The 24,073-nt window shown below is 43.2% G+C and overlaps 1 protein-coding gene across 2 annotated transcripts; it reads right to left on the bottom strand.

Moving 5' to 3' along the window:
* Positions 1 to 76: 76 nt before the first annotated feature.
* Positions 77 to 23,943, bottom strand: SMARCAD1 (SNF2 related chromatin remodeling ATPase with DExD box 1). 2 transcript variants are annotated; one of them, XM_078865476.1, is made up of 23 exons: positions 23,307 to 23,943; positions 19,644 to 19,975; positions 18,211 to 18,372; positions 17,865 to 17,969; positions 17,652 to 17,739; positions 17,318 to 17,511; positions 17,046 to 17,207; positions 15,606 to 15,851; positions 14,345 to 14,559; positions 13,582 to 13,672; positions 12,911 to 13,010; positions 11,831 to 11,890; positions 10,865 to 10,940; positions 9,868 to 10,003; positions 9,278 to 9,415; positions 9,053 to 9,148; positions 7,442 to 7,556; positions 5,998 to 6,119; positions 4,917 to 5,105; positions 4,365 to 4,483; positions 3,602 to 3,784; positions 2,765 to 2,874; positions 77 to 698 (listed from the first exon to the last, which is right to left on the bottom strand). In XM_078865476.1, the coding sequence occupies exons 1-23, from the start codon at positions 23,416 to 23,418 to the stop codon at positions 634 to 636; spliced, it is 3,216 nt and encodes a 1,071-aa protein (XP_078721602.1). In that variant the 5' UTR covers positions 23,419 to 23,943; the 3' UTR covers positions 77 to 633. The 2 variants fall into 2 exon arrangements, with proteins under 2 accessions (XP_078721602.1, XP_078721603.1); XM_078865477.1 differs by lacking the exon at positions 23,307 to 23,943 and adding an exon at positions 21,884 to 22,157.
* Between the last annotated feature and the right edge of the window lie 130 nt (positions 23,944 to 24,073).

Here is a 24,073-nt window from a genome sequence, read left to right as displayed (position 1 = left end):
CAGCAGTTGTGCTTTTCATGTATGTGTGTGCCCATTCACTTGTTCGAAAGGAGAAAGAAAATGCAAATACAAAAGCTTTTGTCGGTTCAGCTTTATTAAATGTAGACTAAATATATAAAGAACTTACAATGAAGAAAAAAGGCAAGGACTCAATTATCAAGGTAACAATTAGGACAACACAATAAAGTTCGACATCAATAAGCAGTGTTTTTTGTTTGGTTTACTCAGGCCCTCCAAGTATTTACAGGCAACTACTGTCATTAATTCCACATATCACAGGAAACGGGGCATCAACCCCACTTTAATGCCACTACTACAGGGACACAAGGCAATGCTGGAGTACAAATATAAGCCGTTGGAGTACATGGAGCAATGGACCAATTACAAGCACATAATGAAGCAACTGATGTCTACTGACAGACAAAACTCGCACGGGTTTTGGTCTTGGCCCACAGTTCTGGCACTTTTATCCAGAAAAATACGATAATTAATCTGTAAAAATTGTATGTATAAGACACATATGGACTGGCGCACACACACACACAAGACACCCATGTGCACTTAGATACCAGACATTTCATTGAAGACTTTGTTTCGACTCCCATCGGAAGAAAAGCTTCGTAGTTAATCTCTTCATTGGCCCAGCATTTGCTTTAGCAGGGAGGTAAGCTCTGCTGATAGTTCATTCTCTCTGCTCTCTGTTTTTTCCCCCAAGGGTTCAAGGCAAGAAGTTAAAAAAAGAACAAGGGAAAAAACAAACATCAGGGCATGAGTAATATACACATCACTTTAAATAAACTGGTAACACATACGAATGGTGTGTACATTAAAAGACTCAGCGGCAAGTGCTTTTGGTTTAAAGTTTATGCTATAAAAGCACTTTAACATGTACAACCCTCAGTAAATATACTTCTGGATGGGGGCCCCTCGATACGTTGTGGTTGGTGGGGGTTATTTTGTCAAACGTCATCATACTGGTCAGCACAAGTTAATGAAAATGTGAAGCATAGATAAAGGAGTACAGTACAACTATTCATCTTGCTGCACTGCTCTCAGTTTCCCACCACAGCCCTCGATGCCAAGCAATTTAAAGCAACATGAACTCATAAATTCGAGCCACATGTTGAGATTTTTAGGCAATCTTGTTGTCTTTGCCAAATGCACCTCGATATTGACTATGGGATGAAGTCATGGTATGTGTGGCTATTGACCCATGATATGCTGCATTTCGATTTAAAGCTTTCGTGACTGCAGGAATTCATCTTCTTGGTTTTTTCGGTAAAGTCACGTATAAGGGAAGTAATAAAATAATAAAAATAAAACAAAATAAAACAATTCTCACGACGTTTCGGCCACAACGCAAGCAGCCGTCCCAGGTTGACAGGTTCTCATTCTTTACCTGAAGACGGCTGCTTGCGTTGTGGCCGAAACGTCGTGAGAATTGTTTTATGTTTTATTTTTATTATTTTATTACTTCCCTTCTACGTGACTTTACCGAAAAAACCAAGAAGATATGCTGCATTCTTTCTCTTTATCCCGTAAACAAAATAATGAGCATGGCAGTGTCATTGCAAGTCCTCAAATAGCTGTATCTCTGTGATATCTGTCTGCTTATGTGTCTGTCTATATGTCTCTGGTTCTGTGTTTTATCTCTCTCTCAAATTTAGAATTCTCAGGAAGAACGTAATCAACCAGGTATGGTGTTGATTGTTATGTTATCCGACTCTCTGTTGTATTACATTACATTTCTAAGTATACTAGATTTGTGTTTCTATTTCATTTATACCTGATGATTGCTTGTGTTGCAATCGAAACGTCGTATGCTAGTATTTAATTTATTATTTTATCTTTATACGTGACTTTACCGAAAGAACCAAAGAGTAATTCCTGCAGTCACGAAACAGTCTTCTTTTAACACTTCATCAACACTAATAATGGAAGGCACACTAGACATCAATGTATTGTTTTGATGCCACACATTCACGATGTATTCACCATAAAAAATACTTTCTGTATTCACCCTCCCCCCCCATTGTAATTCACATGCTATCAACATCACCTGATGAGACATACGTCCATTAGAACTTAAGCAGAGCAGTGTAACCCGCCTGCGCCAGCAAGCCACACACAAAAGGTGATGTCACAGATCTATTTCTGAAATCTATTCAGAGCATCATTCACACTTAGGGGTCAATGCAGTTTTCCAAACACCCAGCTGTATCGATATTCATCATTTGAGTAAAAAAATAATTTAAATTTTTTTAAATCTGAGATTAAAATGTTTGCCAAATTAAGAAGCAAATGAATTTATGGTGGTTTATTTTTTGAGCAGTCATTTGCGATGAAACTGAGACCATAAACGCGCCACAATTGAGAATCCGGTTTAAATCACATGCAGCCAACCGGATGTGAACCCATGGCCTCAAAAGGTAACCACTAAGTGCGCTGTCCGCTGCAACTTTCACAAACTTACTGTTCTTCTTGGTTCTCTCGGTAAAGTCACGTAGAAGGGAAATAATAAAAATAAAACATAATAAAATCATTCTCACGACGTTTCGGCCACAACGCAAGCAGCCGTCCTCAGGTGAAGACCCCCGACAGACCTGAGGACGGCTGCTTGCGTTGTGGCCGAAACGTCGTGAGAATTATTTTATTATGTTTTATTTTTATTATTTTATTATTTCCCTTCTACGTGACTTTACCGAAAGAACCAAGAAGATGAATCCCTGCAGTCACGAAAGCTTTAAATCGAAATTAAACTTACTGTTGTTGGTGACCGTTATATCCTGCTGCAGTTGCAATTTGTGCTTCGACGATTGCACGATGGCCTCCTCCACCGTGCCGGCGCTGATCAGCCGGATCACCTGCACCGGGCTGCCACACGTGTGCACATCAGCTTCCGTTGACGCATTCTAATCAGTGGCGCAATGTTCAACGCTTCTCAACTGTGACCTAGCCTCACAGTCCCCTTATCAGCAAAGGTTCAATGTTGTTGACAGTCCAAAGACATTCCCCACGTGCAATGATGTCAACACTAGAATTTAAAAGGAACTAAATACAATCTTCAAAGGTTAACCCAGCCAACTCACTGACTCACCCCACCTCCAGTACTTTTTCAGGTAATTTATCACTGTTTGTTTGCATTTAAATTGTGTTTTTACAGCGCCTAATCCAAGTAATCGGATAATACCTGGTTGGGATGTACAAGACATTACACGGGTAGACGTTTGACCTTTTAGAAACTGTAATAATAGGGAGTAACGAGCCTGAAATTTTCCATAAAATATTAGGCTGAGACCAAAGTAGTAATGCACTATTAACAGCCTGAATGAAAGATCGGTTTTTTTTACTCAAATTAACATGGTTGGCTACGTATGGTCCGAAAGAAGATCAACATACATACGCACATCGGCCAATAAACGATGGTAATGGAATGCAAAAACCGAAATTTTCAGCTTTGTTGCCAACTATAAATGTAACATGTTGTAACAACCCAGCAAGGAAAGCACCTGGCATGTTTGCTCAACATCAACCGCCAATGAGATGCACACACCACATGCAACGCGAGTTTCCGGCAAGCACGTGCGTGAGCGCAAACTACCGTGTCTGTCCCACGCGGTGGCAGCGATCCTCGGCCTGCTGGTCATTGTAGGGATTCATGTCGGGGTCGTGCAAGATCACGGTGTTGGCAGACGTCAGGTTGAGGCCAAGGCCACCAGCACGCGTTGACAGCAGGAACACAAAAATCTCGGGCTCCTCATTGAAGCGGTCGATGATCCCAATGCTTCGCAGCGCATACGCACGCACACACAACCACGACCAAAAATTGTAAGAGAAAATGGGCGCGCACGGTGATAACAAAAGCAAAGTGGGAAAACTACCATGTATGGATTCTATAAACGCTGTCCAACAGGTGTTTGTCCTTAACGGTCATTCAATGACCAAAAATGCCGGTAGCGCTATTGCCAGGTACACATGAAGCGGTACGTGACGAGGCAGAAATATAACGGGACTCAAATAGCCGCTCCGTTGGGGAGAAGGGTCAACCATTTGTCAATATGTCCTGTTTTATCTAATAATAAGTTTAATGCATATGGGATCATTTGTTAGTTATCGTATCCCTCTGGTTACAGTCAGACAGATGGAGAGAAGAGACACATTAATAGTTTCAACTTGGGTTGAAAAGTATAAAAAGAAAAATGTAAACTACTGTTTGGAATGATGCATTGATTCAGCAATGCATATTTATTCGTAAGTTCAAGATACAAGCATCGATTGTGTACGAGAAACCAATTATTTCGTTCCACCCCTAAATTGGAACTACTCATGCGAAGCATCTAAAAAGTTTAGCGTAATTTTCTCACCGCTCTGACACTTGAGTGCTGCCATCCATACGCACGTAAGAGTAACCGTGATAATCCAGGAACTGTACCAGGATGTCTAAAATCATGGTGAATTGGCTGAACATCACCACGCGATCACCCTATCCACACAAGAGCAAACGAGACAAAAAACAATACACACGAGTGGCTTATGCATGCTGATCAGACCACAGAACAGTTGTCAATGAGAAATGTACATATTAATCCACCCACAATTTTATCCCGATTGTGGTATGTGTCACAGTAGGAGACTAAGTGTCCATACGGATCTCTCGCACGGGAGTGTAAACCTTCGTGTTTAGAGAATGGCCCACAGAAGCAGACACCACAGAGCTACCTCAAATACATTTCAAGTAGCCTCTGTACATAGTAGAGGGGGACAACAGCATTTTCCCATCCAATGAGCAATTGTCAAAAACACTGTGGCACCCAGTGGGTTGATGCAAAGACAGAGCAGCATCAACTTTTCAGCACCGACAGCCTGTGACCCAGGGCAGAGTGCGTGATGTGCGCTCAGCACGCGCGCGCTCTCACATTGCTCTTGAGGGCAGGCAATAGCGTTGAGAGAAACTGCAGTTTGCCGGAGCCGAATACGACAGAACACGGCAGGCTGTGAGAAGCCAGCGAGGGGTACTGGAGGCACAGACGGTGGAGCTCCAGGTCGTTGAGAACCTCCATGTCCTCCTGCACCAGCGCCGGGTCTGCATCGTAGTGGGTCGGCTCCTGTGAAAAGTTCAAACAAAACCAGTTACAAATTCAGGCAGCTGTCTAGCAATTAAACGTGGGTCACCAACGATTGCACAAAAAACAACTCGTGTTTAATTTGGGTCTGTGCCTAAATTCAGCAAAATCTCCGCTCTGGGAATTAAAAACAGCATTTTGACTTTGTCATGAAATGAGCAACAAAGCTAAGCAGGGCAGGTACAACAGTGCCCCGACCCCCCCCCCCCCTTTTTGTGCTGACCACAGAACATCTGAAGGGGTCTTGTAAGTCATTCTTTCAGATCCACTCCGGTAGGCCGTTCTTTTAACGTGTACGGTTGCACTGCTCTACGAGATATCCGAATGAATTCGTAATTTCAGTAGACGACATCATTAGCACAGCTGAGATAAAATTGGGGGGAAATAAATAAATAAACATGAATAATCACCAATGCAACCATGTGGCTATAATATGCAGCGCTTACTTGTGAATTATAGCATTAATACAAAACATCACTAAACCACACACGGGAGATGCATTTACTACTGTCATAATATTTCGTTGAAGGATTCACAAAATCCCGAGTGTGATCAACTTCCCAAGCATGTGGTTTGATGTATAATTAAAAATTACCTCTAACACCTGGATTTTAAACTTCAGAAGACAACTCCGCTACTACTCCACAACTCATACGAAAGAAACAAATTAAATAGACAATATGCCTCCTTCCCATATTCGATGGTCATGGTCATATATATATGGCTACATATGTATTTAGATGACAGACCCCTTTATTTTTTAAGTCATTTGCAGCCTCCAGGAAACACTCAGCTAGGCTCCTGCCACCGTGACTATCATTCAATGCTCGCAAAAAACAATTGCACATGATGTAGCCCACGTTAAAGGTAGCACCTTGAGGATGAGCTGGGACATCTGCCGAATTTTATCGTCTGTATACATGTGACGGTGCATCAGCGGGTGATTAGCCATCTTCCTCAGCTGCATCATGATGTTGCGCAGCTCTGTCCTCTTAACTGATGGGCAGAAAGGCAGTGACACAGTACATGAATTCATATATATAGTGTATACATAGTGTATGTGGATTACAAATATATATATACACACACACATACCCCCACCCACTTGTTTGGACAAGCGCTGTTAGCAAGTACCTATTAAGAATGAAATAGCACACTAGGGAGTGCAATGTGCTCAAATGCATTTGCTTCCCCGCTGCGGATGTTCCACCTCGAACCGGGTACTCGTACAAGGCCGAGTCAGCCTAAAAGAGGCCCAGAACAGGTTCTGATACCACTTGCCACTGATGTTATGCATGGCCAAGAAATTAGCTCAGGGACGCACACATGCAAAGACCGTTATCCCATCTGTAGGCTGGTTGCATAGTTGAGGAACGCCTCTTACTTTCCAAATCACTCCTAAGTCTCTTCACAAGGACGACTTTCCTCTCATAAACCCCCGAGCTAAGGTGTCCCACAAGGCTCCATTCATGGCTCCCCCCAAACAATCTCTCATTTGACAAAAAAAAAACAATTATGCCAAGCATCGCTTCTATGTCCGAAGACACTTGGCTCCACATCGCCATTGGGTCGATGAACCAAGCCTCACCATCCACACTTTACATCCTGCCTTGACACCAGTCTCATCTTGGATTAGTGGGAAAAGTGTTCATGCTAATTGTTGCCAAAACTGAAGTATTGCCCCATCACAAAATGCCACTCCGTAAAGACTTCGGGTTTGACTGTATACCTCCTAAACTGACATTATACTGGCGAAGATTGTGCAAAAACATTGGGTAGTCATTGATGCTGAGCTCATGTTCAGTTCCCACACATGCCATCTATCTCAATTGGCACATCACCGCTGCCACTCAGACCCTCATCCATGCCTTCATCTCACCTTGAGGGGACTCTCACTCTGCGACCTCTTCCTCAAATCCCTCATCCAAACTTTTCTGCTGTTCCTTGCTCATAAATGAGACATCACCCCAATATTGTGACCCCTTCGCTAGCTCCAAATCAGGTTGTGGAACTTCAAATTTGCATTCACCGTAATCAAAATCCTGCCTGGCTTGCCCCTGCCTACCTCTTACCTCTCATCTAACTCGACTTCCCTCCACACAATCTCCGCTCCAACATCCAAGGACTATCTATCGGGATATATCATGTGGCCCATTTTGAATAAGGCCATGCTTCCTGATTACCGACACAATTATGAAATTGTGACGAATTTGGAACAGCTAACAATGTACAACTTCCATTCATTATCTTGTGCAAGAACGAGAAATGCACGTGGGCAAAAACATCATGTGCATGCAGGAAAAGAAGTGAATGCCTACCTCCGTCACTGGATTTTTTAAAGCTCTGCACAAGCTGTGTGTACAGCGGAGCCTGGCGTTCCGACATCGGGCACATCTCCATTCGTTCAGACTTCCTCGGCAGATGTTGCAGCACCTGTCCTCGCATGCGTGAGACCGTCGGACGCCGTTACCTCTTTTCCACCGCACACCTGATCTGCACTGGGGCCGTGGCAAAGCCAAGCCCGGTGTGGCTCATGGAGGTGCCAAAGTGGTTTTTCCACTGCCGCTGTCACACGCAGTAAGTCGAGACGAATGTAGGCGTCACGGTGGTGACGCCACGTCCTCACGGTGTACTCAATGCCATCACACAGAATTAATGCAGTCAATGGCCCCACCACCCCTGTCCCTAATTATCCCCGAGCCACATTCAGATGTCTTGTCAGGCGAGCGCATATCATGGTTTGATCCACGGCTCAGGATGGCAAATAGCCAGTGGGAAAAACAACTCGAAACGTGAGCGCCACATGCTGGCTCGGGCTCAGCTGCGACAGAGGATAAGGGGTGCACACAGTAAATCTGCATTTTATAAACGCACGTTCACACGAGGCGTTTCTGCTCCAATGTGGTTTTTCTTTCGAGGGACGTTTTCCACTTAACGTGCACCGCACCCGCTAAAACGCGAGTCTGGCGCGCGACAGACTACTTTTCTGAGCAGCGTGGGTGTTCAGCAGCGTTGTTCGGTGATGCCGGTAGCTGCTAGCGATGCTCGCTGTGATACACGGCGGGCCTTCCTCTTCCTCGCTCTTTGTTCCAACATCTTTGAGTAGGTAGCGTCATCTCACTTCCTAATTTTTTTTTTCACTCGCCATATCTCTCTCTTAAATATATGACCGTCACACATGGTGTATTTATAGAAATACTATATATACACACACAAACACATTTAAAAAGAAACATGTAAAACAGTTTACCGTCAAATAAAAACTAATTACAGGCCGGAACAGCACCCCCACCATTACCATTACACTCCATATGGGAAAAGGACTCCCGCTTAACGCAAATTGGATATACGCAGCAATTTTCAGGAAAGTAACCCCTCGATTAGCGGGGACTTGATGTATATAACGCCTTATGTCCATGACCAAAAGAAACTGGGCCTCGCACCAGCACAGGTCTGACCCAGGAACAGCACCAGATCCTGAGCCCAACTCCCCATGCTGTGGATGCCTGTGTTGCCCAATCCTCTCTCTGCCCTTCACCATAATGGGGTTAGGGTCAAGGAACAATATTATTTTGTAATTTTCTGCCACATGTTTTTTAACACCAATGTAACCAAGAAGTTAGGCAAATCAAGCAATGTCATCATTGATACTTGTCACATTGTATTGTGGAAGTGAACCTGCAATGCCTAAGTAAATACATATTTTTGTGAATTTTTTGTCAAATAATTAACTTTTCTCAAGTATTATCGTATTATAATCCTGTGTATTGGTCACTATGGTGGCATCTGTTGAAGGGAAAAACAATGACATGCTTTGTCCCAATTAAGAATGGAAATTTCTTAAGCCAAGAGCATCAACACGAAACACCAAATACAAATTATAACGGCGGTAATGTGCGCGCGCGGTTGACAGCCATAATTGTACGCACGTCTATTTTGAGTCGGCGGAGGATGAACGGTTTCATGATCTGCTTCGCCTGATGGATTCTCTCCCTTTGGAACTTGCTCTGCTGTTGGCCCTGTTTCTGTGGCGCACACACGAGGATGCACGGGCGGTGTTCCGGCAACAACAACGACACATTCACAACCGGAAGAAAAATGCGAGTGCTTGCTGCGAATGTGGCAGGGTAGCCAGACTTAAAGAGTTCTCGTACTTTGGACGAGGCAAACATTCGCCGGATCTCTTGCGTGCTGTTGCTAAACATGCGCGGCATCACAAAGTTGAGTAGAGACATGAGTTCCAGGAGATTGTTCTGCACCGGAGTACCCGTCAGCAACAGTCGCCTTCGTGCCTGTGGGAAGAGCAGCAATGAAGGGTGTCCGCAACAGACAATGTGCTTCGGGATTAAGACACCCGGGATAAAATCATCACCTATGTAAGGCAAGCACAACTACTATGCCACACGGGACTCTTTTCAGAAACATGTTAACTTCTTCCACTCGTACGCGTGAGACACTGTTCAAATATTAGCTTTTGCTGTCAGGATTTATAAGTAGTTTCCATACTTGTTGGAAGGTTTCCAAACATGGGTTTAAACCGCACAATTCTTTTTAATAGTTTACTTAAGAAAGTTTAATAGAGAGTGACCATGTAAAAAAAAAGGCTTAGAGTTGCCGCTTTAGGTGATTATTTTTTTTCTTCTAAAAATAATAACAGGTTCATTTAACAAACATAAAGGGCTTTTGCCACCGAGAGCGAAGGAAGATGACGACACATTGACATTCTCTCACGTGCTGCACTCACGTTGATGGTCATGAGGTGCTGGTAGCGCTGAGAGGCCATGTTCTTGAGCATGTGGCCCTCATCAAACACGGCACAGTTTATGCGCAACCGGCGGAACAGGCTCCGGTCGTCCAAATTGGTGATGGTAGCCTGGTACCTGTGTATCAAACGACAAAGCAGGTTGCATTATGAACGCATCAGCAGCAATAAAGATTGTCACTGGGTTTCCATTGAGGAGAAAGAACTCTGCGTATTTAAATCAAAACTTATTTCAAATGAGTCGTCCGACTCCAATACGAATTTTTTTTTATTCAAGTCACTTCGGTACTGGCGTCGTGCAGTTAATTATGCACTGCTTTTACAAGTTTGCTCCTAATTATACGTTTCTGCCTTTGGATGGAATGTCACATGTAACTTATTTCAACTTGACACTTAACCAGTGACCCTAAATACAAGATTGGAAACCCAGCAAATGCCAAAAGTTCAATAAAATTCGCTATAGCACGTTTACTTCAAGCTTGCAGAACTTTTAAATAATGAGGTTATTTAAACTTATAAGAATGTAGACAAAGCAGCAAAATATTCACATCAACAGTCTAATTGTGGCATGATAAAAACACAATAAGTATAGGTATATTTTTCTGAAAACACGTGAAGATAAACGGTTAAAAAACAAATGAAATTCTTGCCAGGACCACCACGGTGAGACAACAATAATACTTTTATTTTACATAACGTCATTGATGCTAAAAGCATCCCACAACGCTGTTCATTAATTATATATAAGAACCAAATTCCATATAGGCGGTTAGCTACGTATGGCGCTAAAACAATCCCAAAACACACACACATAATAAGCAAATGAAAACCCTACCAAGCAAAATCAGCAGTGAATACACAAATTAAGACATGGAACGAAAACAAAAAGTACAAACGACAAAACAAGTCATCACAACAACGAACTGCGGTTCTTCTGGGGCGGCAGCCAGTCCACTGTTGTCACGTGGTGGCGACTCACGTGCTGACAATGACGTTGAAGTCGACCTGCTTGTGGAGGATATCTGTGCGGAGTTGTCGCCTCTCCTCCTGGGACCCTACAGATTATTCAATAAAAAAAAAATTCAACTTTGTCACTCATCGTTTGAAGGAGTAAAAATAATATAGCACAATTATTTCTGCATTCTAGGACTAAAATAGTAAAAAATAAACAGTCCCCTGCCAATTTACTGCTGGATCAAAGATTATCCATGCCATGCCAGACATGGGAGTTGCTTGACTTGACTCATCACACTGTCCAGAGTGGGTTGGCGAAGTGGAGAGGTGGCCAAGGAGGCCCATCTCGGATATCATTCGTCCCTGGTGTTAGTCATAAACTCAGGTCGTTGGGATTTATAGAGCAACGCGTAACCACTAAGCATCGCTTCACCCGATGAAAGATAACCCAAAAAAGCAATGACTCTTATTTTACGGAAATAAACTGAGGTTGTGGGTCCCATCATTATCCACTGAGTTTGACGCTTCGTGAGTGAGAAAGAGTCTAGCACTCCATGACATGACTTCAACATCACTCCTAAACAATGTAAAACGTAAATAAAGTGATGTCACTAGAGCATTAAAACAAGTTCCTTCACTGTAACTTCAACTTTTTTTAGGTGGCATGCAAAAGCTAGCCGTTTTTTTCCCCATCTCAAGACTTTGGAGGCCTTAATATATAAGATAAGATTATGATTAATGACACGCACCGATATCACATTGCCGACGACCTAATGCAAGGCTGTGGTTGCAGGATGCTCATCCAATAACCATAAATGACACGTGTTGGTGAAATCTCACTCTTGTCCGATGATTGGTGAAAATGGCCCGATGCCTCCATTACATTTTACAGGTCAAATAAGCAGTGATGTTTCAACCACTTTCTCAATATCGGACTTCTCAAATACACTTCAGAATGGTAAACAGCCCTGCGACTGCAATGTGTCATTACCGGAGTAAAGCAACACCTTCAGATCAGGACACCACTTCTCTAGCTCTCTTGTCCAGTTGTCTAAAGACAAAAAACACATTTTTCTCACTCAACAATACAAATTGCTCAAATATATGTACACGTGTGTTAATGTTACGCTCAATAAAATAATTATTGCTGACATGTCTATCGTAAATGGCAAAGGTCAATGAAAACCGCGAGAGCAGGTAAGAAGATGGATGTTATGTAAACATGTAGCAATGCATACAAAGCAGCAAATGAATGATATCAATACACTGTCTAACAATTGCATACATATGTGGAACAGATTATTGTTAAAATACATTGGGTGAATCTGTTGAAAACAAGTGAAATAAATGGTCGCCATGATGACAACTATAGAGACAAGAGCTGTGTGCAATTTATAACCACAAACACCAGACAGATTGACGCAATGGAAATCATTACCCAACAAACATCATGCAAGATATCGCATGGCAAAATGCACAAAAGCACTTTGCTGCAAATAAAAATTCGGGACATCATTCTACCCAAGTGGCTGGGTAGGTACCGACGGGTTCCTGGGCTTGAAGGTTTAGCCGCCTGTGGTGAACGTGGGTTCTTAGGTGTAGCGAGTTGATAAACTCAGCCCCGGTCACCAGTGAATGCACAACAAAGTTATGCTGAATTTGGTTTTCCCACTTCATTTGTAAGAATTCCAGCTCTGAGAATTAAAATACTTAAAATACATCAGTTTGACTGTGTCAAATCATCCAAGTCAGCAAAACTTTAGTACGACTGAATGATTTATATGGCTAAGAGATATTTATTTGATAACAGGCTCATTTGAAATGGTTCACATAATTCACCGTTATTAGCAACAAAAATACATTGAAACCGCTAAAGTTATGCCACCTGCAGTGCTACCAAAATGTGAAATATGTGGTCTGTGCTCATGCAGTAGGCTGTTGTGAGATTCTGAATGGAGTCTTCGTCTCATAACATGATGCAGAAAGCACAATTCGAAGACAACTTCGATAAAAAAATTATATACAAATAACCAAAACAAAAACTCCAAAAAGTAAGAAAAATGGAAGTTACCCAATGTCGATGATGGTACAACGATGACATGTGGATCTTTCTCGCCCCGCTCTACCAGGTGGGCCAGAAATGAGATGGCTTGCACGGTCTTACCCAAACCCTGTCGAGAACCACACAGACCGCATACTGAAAGCACTTTAAAGCAGACAGCATTTGCTTGTTGGCGTTTTCAAAAGGGTACCATGCATATGTTAATAATGGTACAGCAACATCTGAACTCATTTCACAAACATTCCAACAGTAGTAAGGAGATTGAACTTAAGTTGTTTTTGGCAATATTTCGATTTAAAGCTTTCGTGACTGCAGGGATTAATCTTCTTGGTTCTTTCGGAAAAGTCATGTAGAAGGGAAATAATAAAATAATAAAAATAAAACATCTTTTCGACAGACCTGTTCTTCACCTGAGGATGGCTGCTTGCATTGTGGCCGAAACGTCGTGAGAATTATTTTATTGTTTTATTTTCATTATTTTATTATTTCCCTTCTACGTGACTTTACCGAAAGAATCAAGAAGATTTGTCAATGTTGTTTTTGTAACCAGCCAGATTTCTATGCAAAGTATATATGTAAGCAAAGTACAGATAAGCTAATATAGGAAGTCTAGACATAATTACAGGGGTAAAAGATACAGCATTATACCAATATGCTTTCAGATATACAAAAAATACTACCATTTCATCAGCTAAAATTCCATTCACATCTTGCTTATGAAGAAGTGCCAGCCAGTTTAACCCAACCAGCTGGTAGGACTTCATCTTGCATCTGAAAACATCAGAGAATAAATCAAGAACAGCAAAGCCACAATCTAAATGAAAAGGAAATCTTCTTTGAATTTATCCTCAGCCCCTGATAATTCGTCAACAATAAAAATGTAATCTTAATTTGGGAGCTTTCGTGACTGCAGGAATTATTTTTTGGTTCTTTTCGGTTAAGTCATGTCTAAAAATAAAATAATAAATCAAAATAAAACAACACATTACGACGTTTCGATTGCAACACATGATGATGATTGCTTGTGTTGCAATCGAAACGTCGTAATGTGTTGTTTTATTTTGATTTATTATTTTATTTTTAGACGTGACTTAACCGAAAAGAACTAAAGAATAATAAAAATGTAATTCATTGCATCGCTACTTTTTTGCAAAAACACACATTAATGCACTGGTGCATGATAAATTTGAGGAATCAAATTTAAACACATTATAAAATGCACCCACAGCACTACAGATAATAAGCTGCTTACAAGACATTTTAACCAGTCAACAACATATTAATTATGCATGACTGATGATTATTCAATTGATGAATCATTTCGGCAATGACGGACGGAGGGGGCATCATTACACCCCTTGTTAGGTTACACGACTGTGAGCCATACATCTTGATTAAAGCAGGCGACGATAGGCGCCCGAGTGACTGCTAATGGCAACTCACGCGGGGTTTAGGATGGGGGGCTGCCGCAGCATACGATGCTGCTTGCCATCGTCGGCCAACTCCTTCCTGCGAAGGCGGTTCACGCAGCTCTCCAGTCCACCAGCCACATCGCTGCACCTCGCCATGAGACGCAGCACCACCTCGTGCTCCTTCAGCACAGTGTTTGTTTCCCACACCAGCTCCAACAGCCCCTTCTTGGTTGTCAGCTTCCTCATCTAAAACAAGGGGGAGGGGGTGAACCGTTTCATTACGGACAGCAGCTTAAAGACTTTTCAAAATACTTTTGGTAGACCACAAAAGCACACATTCCTGCACCACACTTCTGTCACTGCAAGGGCCTCGTGCACCAACCAAAGCTAAAATTATAAACACAATTCTGTCAGGTCGAAAACATTCCCCTCTAGTAAACCAATTGGTGCAGCTAAGATGCTTTTTGCGGGGCGTTTAGAAGAGGTAGGGTTGGTGTGGCCACAGGTCATGTGAAATAAAGTTGTGGGTCCAAGGGATGCACGTTACTCATCCCTGATCTGTCACTGCAGACGGTCAATATCGCGCGAGTGTAGATTTTGGGCAGATTAATTAACAATAATAACAATTATAATGTATATAGCGGAAAAGCTATATACAAGACTTTTTTAGGGTGCTCCTGAAATATAAAGTTTTATTAATTTAATTTTATGGAATGTTATGTATGGGCTATAGTAGTTAGCTCATTGCGCTGTGAACCTAATTACCTGAGGTCAATTCCTGGGCATGACTAATAGCTGAGGCAATTGACGTCCGAAATTATCCTGTGATCCCCCCACCATCCCGTCTGCTTCACAAACCTCCACTGACCAGCATGCTGACATATGGTCAAACAACCCCCCTTCCGGCATTATATATGTTGAACTTTTTTCGCACCGTACGTAGTCAACTTTGCTAATCGGAGGTGCAGAGAGGCCTTTATCAAGCAGTGCATTGATCAATGAATGTATAGGGAAACCAGAGGACAAGGAGAAAAAAACAAAGATGAAGAACACTCCGAGGTCCACACACAACAGGTCAACAAACCCACTTGCTATACTGCCACCTTCTGGCCAACTCAAAAGTTTGCAAGGATTGGGATTCTCACAAGGGCTAAGCAATACAACAACCCTTGCCTCCGTAGCACTGGTTAAAAAGCGTTTTTGGCAGACAAACACTTTTTCGAATCGCCGCTTAACGTGCAAGGGCGGCCAAAAGAGCAAATAAAAACACTCGCGCATGCCACTGGCCGTACCAGGTCATCCCAGCTCGTGAAGGGCCGCAGCTCCACAATGTGGTCCGCTTTCTTGTGCGAGCAGCCTTGCACGAGTATCAACTCCTCAGTGGTCGCATCGCAGAAGAATTCCAGCACCTTTGCCCTCTTCTCAACGCTGAGACCACAGTCGTCGTTATCGGTAACCGCGTCCTCATCACCCACGTCGTCGTAGTCCGTGTCGCTCTCCATAGTCACTGGCTTTTCGTCATCATCCTCCGATCCGGACTGGGTTGTCGTACACGGAAAAAAGAAACCAAAGAGCCTTCAAATAGAAAACAAGACTGCCTGGACATGTGCTGTTATTGAGCACCTATTGAGGCCAAATCAATAGCAGGAGGGGTATGTGTGGTTAGCACCACATCTGGCCAACTTTGTTTCCCCAAGTGCTTGTGTTTAAAACTGCCGATAGTGATTTAAGAGACTGAATCATCCTTAGTGAAGCCCAAAATAGCTTCGTAGTCTAGGCACGAAAGACTGCACGAGGATGTACACTGCCAGCGGAATTAAAATCACATTGTGTTAAGCATTGAGCAATTTTTACATCTTATTTTCAATTAAATAATACATCGTTTTTCAAGAACAGGCTTTTTACAATTTTTTTCATCTAAAATGACCAATATATGCAATGTTTACTCCACACCCTGAGGCACGCATGTATTTACTGTAATTTTACGAAACTATAGTAACTCATAAGATCCCAGGAGGATTTAATAACATACTTCTGAAGATACATTTTAGGCAACAGAAATATTAATATCAAATAACTGATCATAATGCATGCGACTATTCAACCCACTCTCCCCCCTCAGGTGATTTCATTACTCTGGGTTCCAATTCAACTCAAGAATATATCTTTTATCTCATTTGTATTGTTTACATTTTTGACTTATTAGCATAGCTCTGTTCAATCCATTAGCCGAAGTATAAAACAAGTATATTCTTACATTCAAAATGTGATCCTTATGGCCGTACCCCGGAGTACGAAATAATGCAAAATGGCCGAGGCAATTAAATATTTTATTTTTTCCAGGGGTGTACTTAACTCCGCGACTGGGGTACCAATCAATCCGAAATCAGTGCTACTCCGCGATGTCGAAACGCCAAACATTAGCATTAAAAAATCCGTTATTGAAAATTTCAACTTTTAACAGTGCATCGTATACAGCTCGTCGAGATGAGTCGATTGTCGCATCGCGACCATCAACAGACATTATGCGAGAGCCGTGGTACTATGGTACCCCGGGGTACCGCCATAAGGTTAATTTAAGGAATGCATCGATATCGACCATGGCTTAACGTCAATCCCGTGATATCTAAAGCAACTGCCCAGGTCCACAGGTGTCTACAGCATACGGGGGGCAAGGAGATGGTAAAATAAACACCACAATGCTCGAGGCAAGAGTGTAAGCGTTAACTCACGGAGGAAGACATTTTACGAATGGTGCAGGCCTTTGCTTTGGGTTTGCAAGCCTCCTTGATGGGCTGCTTGGCCCGGCTGCCTCCTTTAACCGACTTGGAATTGGCCTTGTCCGGTGCTGCCCCTCTACTGAGGCTGCCATTCTTGGCAGTGCCGTTCTGTAGCTGCATAGAGAAACGCAACGAAGGGAGATACGGACACCATGAAACACGAAAAATTGACCGATGACTCAAAAGAAAAAAAGAATGAAAAAAATTACGTAAACATTCCTTACGATTGGCCCCGACAGGAAGTTTTTGGAGGAGGCAGAGGACATGGGCTTGCGTGAAAACATGGCCAGCTTCTGCCGAGCACGCTCTGCCATTACGCTATTGGGCTTCACTTTATGGACAACTGCTGCCTCTTCAAACTTCTCTTCTTTCTTCTCAACTCTCATCTCCCTCTTAACTATGTCTTCATCGTCAAAGTCTGTAGAAAGTAAATAATGTAAGAGCCACTTCGTAAATACTTTTTCCGGTCACGTTAGATGCAGCATATTCAGTTGCAATAATAGATTCGTTCGGAGCTTTTGCCCAGTGTATAAAGAGAAGCAGGGTGAAGACAATTACCAGATTCCCCATCACCAGCAAACACTTGAATAGAAATTAGGGCATTTTCATATGACCAGCCATGTTGGCGGAGCACCTCCCGCAGTTCCTGACAACACCGACACAAAAACACAATTCACATGAAGCTTTGTTTAAACACTGTGTAGCAGTGAGTGAGTGCTGCCATGCGATGAAGTTACGTGAAAAAACATAAGCCAATCTACTATCACTGACCTCTTTGTCCAGGTCAGGGAACTTGGCTTGCAACCTACTAACCATCTGGTTCCGGTTCTTCAAGGACTGTGCACCCTTTCTGCCCGAGTCTGAATCACCACTCTTCTGCATTTTACAAAGGGCATATCACAGAGAAGAGAGCACAAATCAAGTTATGTGCACAAGGTGCAACAATTCAGAAATATTATTTACTATTGTAATGTAAAAATAACTAAAGGAGCATCACATGTATGCGAATAAGCAAAGACCCCCAAGGTTATTTTGAAAGCTTGTCCACAAAGTTCAAAACCATAACCAAGACCATGCAATGCGCGGCTGTGTAAAATGGTTTAAGCAGAAGCGATACCTTCATCCGCTTGCTGGAGGGCTGTGAAAACTTTGTGTGGCTGTCCATTGAGGTCGACTCCTGGGAGTTGGGTTTACGCTTGCGGTTTGACTCCTTATCCGGGGGGAAAATAAGGAGGGCAGATGCCACGGCTCCATCCAGTGTAGTTGTAACCTTGATCACCTGCGAAGCATTAGGATGCATTGAACCACGATGCACTGCAAAACTTTAAACAAAAACATTTTTCCGACTACGTTAATTACTCCTACATAACACTTTCACTTTGTATCTCAATGGCTTCTCATCTAGGTCAATCAAGAAAACTACAAACACAATTGCATGCATATAGATGTCATACATTTTGCAACTTCAAGCACAGTCCCTTTAAACTAAAAGCAAGTGCTTGAAATGTACGACAGAAATTTTTAAATAAACGGGGAGGATCAAGTCGCCCACAGTTGACGTGGACGCGCAGTGTTGAGGTGTACGTCAAACATCATGATCTCTTGGGCTGTGCTCAGCGTGGCCTCGTGCTCAGGATATGATCACCTCGTAGTGTCTCGTTGGGGCTACTACACTCCAGCCAGTCGCAAACGGCTGATGATGGTGATCAAATTGTGGACATCTAATATCACAATTTCAGGCAATTGCGTCAAGATTAAAAGCTCATTGGCAGTGAGAGAAACTTGATCAACATTATCTATTTTGAGAAAGTTGTTTTGTTTATCCACAATTATGCTATCAGCATCAAATCATCACACAATTATCACAGCTAGAAGTGCATTTCGATGGCAGCTTTATGCTAGAAAGGTACCAGACTAATTATAAATACAATTTACTTGACTTACACTACCCTATACTAATAGGGTTTTTCCCCCTTTTTTCTGGCAACAAAACTGACACCTTTTGCAAGGAATCATGCTTACATTAACCACAATACTTGCAGTCAATTGCAAACAAAAAACAATACTCTGATAATTTATGCATTGTCTTTGAAACTGATTGGTCCACACCAGAGACAGCTTTCTTTGGAGCCTAGTCTCATATGGTGTTCGACCAGATGACGCCAAAAGGCGCACCTTTTGGCGTCATCTGGTCGAACACCATATGAGACTAGGCTCCAAAGAAAGCTGTCTCTGGTGTGGACCAATCAGTTTCAAAGACAATGCATAAATTATCAGAGTATTGTTTTTTGTTTGCAATTGACTGCAAGTATTGTGGTTAATGTAAGCATGATTCCTTGCAAAAGGTGTCAGTTTTGTTGCCAGAAAAAAGGGGGAAAAACCCTATTAGTATATTTTAGTACTGGCAAAGGAGGTCCCATGATTACACTACCCTGTCAGAAAATAGGCCCCAGAAGATATCGTCAAATAATAACTTCTTTAATAAAATTGGAGGAGAAAACATTTTTCGTTAAGAAATAAAAGTCCCCATTTCCACGCCACCGTGCCCACCTCAAGCAACTCGTCGTCGGTGCGTTGAGGGAACATCTCCCTCATCTTTAGCAGCTTGTACCGCACGCTGTTGGGCTTGGGAGCCGTGCAATTTGCTGTGGCAGTGGTGTCCGGGGCATCGTCTTTTCCATCGCTGTCAGAGTCGGAGTAATGTACTCCCTTGGCCGAGTGGTGTTGGCCTGTATTTTTGGGCTTGCAGAGCTGGGATGCCAGGGGTCTCCGATTGTTCTTCTCACCGTTGGAGTTCGAATGTAACGCCTTCAGAGGGCTCTTTAAGGTTTTACGTTTCCAGCCTTTTCGCTCCGACTCTGGTGTGTCGGGTACGCTGATCACTGCAAGGAACAAATATATAATTCATGAAATATTCACATTTTGGTTTATTGTTTTTACCTCTCCCAGCAATATTTGAAATCTCCACCGTTCAACTAATTTCCATTTTTTCTTTTAGTTTCAGGATGGTATGCTATCTCTCCCTCTCAAATTCTCCGCCCAAAGGCATTTCCATACCTCAAGCTCCCTCGATCCCATCCAATCCCACCAACCTCTTGAAGTTGGAAGGCCACACTCTAATTGAGTTCTTAAGTCATAACTCGGGACTTCAGGCTATGCTACACTGCAATGAAATGCTTTTTTGGGGTTTATTCTGTTGTCACTTATTGACCGTAGTTACTCCTGCATAACACTCTCACTTTGTATCTCAATGTCTTCTCATCTAGATCAATCAAGAAAACTACAAACACAAATGCATACATACAGATGTCATACATTATACAACTTCAAGCACAGTCCCTTTAAAGTCAAAGCAAGTGCTTGAAATGTACGAAATAGTATGGAAGTAAATATTGCATTGAATTAAGCATAATTAGACAACATACACAATTGGTTCAGATGCCCCACGATGTGATGAAGTTAACTATGACAGAACAGAATTTTATTCCGTTGTTAACAAAATTGGGCTTTTCTACTTACTCCAGTGTAGGGTTACATAACACAACAGGGACACGGCAACCTGATGTCACACGTGTCTCTGTACTGGATGCAATACGCACATCAAGAATAATACATTTACTCAATCCATTAAAGGTGGCAAGTTAGCACAACTCTGCCCAATCATCCCAAGCTGTTTTTTTGGGGGGGGGGAAATTGTGATTCTGAGAACCATCGGCCCAGGAAACGTTTGGCATGGGCAAGGGCAGGACGGTGGTTTAAGAGCAACGCAGTACAATACACCCACGCACTATGTAATAGCATGAATCTCACTTCACTGTACAGCTAAAACATCACCCCGTCACCTCCAGGCTCCCCAATCTAATACCGGACCAATTTCAAGATCGCACTCACCGTTTTAAGGCACTCTACGGGTACTCACTCCTGCCCCAACTATCCTCCCACATTCTCCTACACGTACTCTCCATTCGAAACATCGCTTTAGGTCGAAGGTACCAGCCGACCTTGATTCAACCGAACATCGCCAAAGGTACTGTCAATGTTCTGCCCATGTCAAGGCTCAAGACCTTCCTGTTTTTTTTTACTTCTGCCTCCTCTGAACCGACTGCCTCTCCCACACATGAATATGACCACGTTACTGCACATCGCCTTGAGCTGTGGCTGCATATACAGTATACGCCTTGTAAATCCGAACTGTATGCCACGTCGGCGGCGCTTTAAAAGTAACGTCCAAAGGCAACGCTGTCGTCGTTGCTTATATGGACACAAACTTACACAACACAAACTTATGACCGGACAATTCCAGGAATGGGCCTTCGGCTTCATGGCATAGAGAGAGGAGAGGGATATTAAGTCGTGTGGCGGAGTTGACGAACCTTATGGGGCTCTGACCAGACACCAATTGCATCAATGACATGCAGCGATTGCTTTCCCTTCACTTACCACCACCATCGGGGGCATGATCGATTCTCTATTGTACCGGATGAAGGCCTCCCGCAAGCAGCCATCCCTCAAGATACCGTAATGGCAGTCGACTTAATCGCTCAGGCTATGTTGTGACCGTACATTCATTTGTACTGTCTCTAAAGAGAGAACGAAATGGTTTAACCAATTCAAGTGTCGAGATAATGTGCTTCACTTGTAACAATAAGAGAATACTTCGCGAGCGGTTAACCATTTACAATTAGAGTAGTGAGTTATCAAGCGTTATTCAACACACAAATACAATCACGACAGCAGCACATGGACGACAACACGTCAATCGGGCATATCATATTAAACTTAACACAAACCATGGGTCGAGAGCATGACGGCCGATGAACGAAACTGCTAAAAGGAATAACAGCGAAAAGGAGCTCCCAAAAGGATTACAACCCACACGAAGATGGAGCGACGACACTGTATTATTTTACGTACACGTGTAAAAAAATAAACAACGTGGATGTCTACGTGTCAATAGTACAGTTATACGTGATCTAATCCACTGCTGGATGAAGGCAATCATCCCCAAGCCTCTCACTATCCATCCAGCGCCGGACGCGCGCCCCGATAGGATGCCTCCGTATCCGCGGCGGCAATGTCCCTTGCCTCCTTCCTTCGGCAGCCATTCCTCCTCCGCTTGCTAGGATCGACCACCGGCTATCAAACCCCATAATAGAACGCCGCGTCTCCTCCCAGTGCCAATGACTCTTCTCGACGGGGAAATCAACGACGGTGCGTGCGTTCTCGAATCGACGCGAACGAGTTTTACTCGTTTTGAACGCGAGCAAACGCCTTCATCCGGCAGCAGACAAAGGATAATGCTGCTACCCGATGGCGATGACACCGTTACTTGCGCCTCGTGATGATGGAATGACTGCCGCGCCGAGTAATGAACAAACCACGCCGATTGTGGCCCCCCTCCTCGTTCAAGTTCATTCATGTATTTGGTATAGCCCTGTGAGCCATTCGGCTCTTGAATCGGGTGCAACCACAACAAACAAAAAAACATGAACAAAAAACATCTTAAAGTGAATATGTGACTAAGTGCAAACAGAAAATCCAAGAAAAGACAGCAAAATATTGCAGAAAAAGCACCACACACCAACGCTGTGTGCAAAAATCCCAGTGGGATGCAAGTCAAACAACAACACCCACAAGACAACTTAGATTAAGGCCATCAGTCTTACTCCGTACTACAACAAACAAACATGGCCAAACCAAACAACTTTTCGAAATCACCAAAATAAAGCCATAAAAGCAATGAAACAGTGATCATAGGAACTGTGACCGAATTTTCACAATAAACGACAAACAACATGTACTACCACCAAACTCTGCAGCCATAGCTGGCAGCATGAGTCACTCCACAACAATATTTTTCAATGCACCTTTAAGATCAGCACACTAAATCAAAACACAGATCATACTTTGCAGCGATCATCCGGAACGAAACATTTGTATTTTAGGCCACTGAATAGCAGTGGCAGCTAGGGGTGTGCAACTCCTCTAGAGCAAAATTTTGATTTAAAGCTTTTTTCAAATTTTCTTGCCGTGGATTTCACACCTGATGATGATTGCTTGTGTTGCAGTCGAAACGTCGTGATAATTTGTATTGTTTTATATTTACATTATTCCCCTTCTACGTGACTTTACCGAAAGAACCAAGCATATGAATCCTCTAGAGCAGTTTTGATTTAGTGTTCAGACCGACGGTGTCACCGTTACCGACCGTACCGGCCTCTCGGCATGGCTTCGTAGTCCCGTCGGAGTCCACGGGAACCCGGGGCCTCGTCTGAGGAGGGCTCCGTCCCTCGAAACGAAACCTTTGCAGGTTAAAGGTGCTCATCGCCGCGCCGAAATCAACAATTCGGGGCCTCCTCCTCCTCGACTACTACTACGGGAGAGGCGCAACCCCCGTTATGCTTGTTTAAATGTTTCGCAATTGCTGGCACAAACCCAACAACGTCGACTTCCGTTTGCCTCGTCTATCAACTGCGCCGCTTAAAATTATTGGGGTGATTACCGAAGGCGATTTATTTAAATTGCAACCGTAATTGCGACGGTGGAGATTGAAGCGACGTTAGTAACAATAATAATATTAATTTCCCGCGAAAAGTTAACCGGTGACGTTGCGGCGTGACGTCACCGCAGTGAGGCGCGCGCTCATTGGTAGTCGGGTCTCCGAGCAACGGTCAGTGACTTGCGAGATATTTTATTATATCAGAAATCTTAACAGTTTTCCCTCACTGCGTGAATTACACGCAGCTATTGTTTTATTAACGCTAAATTCGCATTCAAATAAATTTTACGTCCCCAGTAATTCATTCTTAGGACAACCAACCACGCGCCCGCGTCGCGCGCATCCAATGGCAGCGCGACTCAACCGACCCCCCCCCCACCCCAGCAAGGCGCCTCGCGATTGGTCCGCTGGACTCCACGTGCTTGTTTCATCCGACAAATCACGACACGCGCGGGATCCGATCACGCGAGACGCGGGATGC

The sequence above is a fragment of the Lampetra fluviatilis genome, chromosome 20, assembly GCF_964198595.1.
Source record: "Lampetra fluviatilis chromosome 20, kcLamFluv1.1, whole genome shotgun sequence".
Lineage (NCBI taxonomy): Eukaryota > Metazoa > Chordata > Hyperoartia > Petromyzontiformes > Petromyzontidae > Lampetra > Lampetra fluviatilis.
Note: the sequence above shows the minus strand (reverse complement) of the source record. Positions and strands in the feature narration are given on the sequence as shown.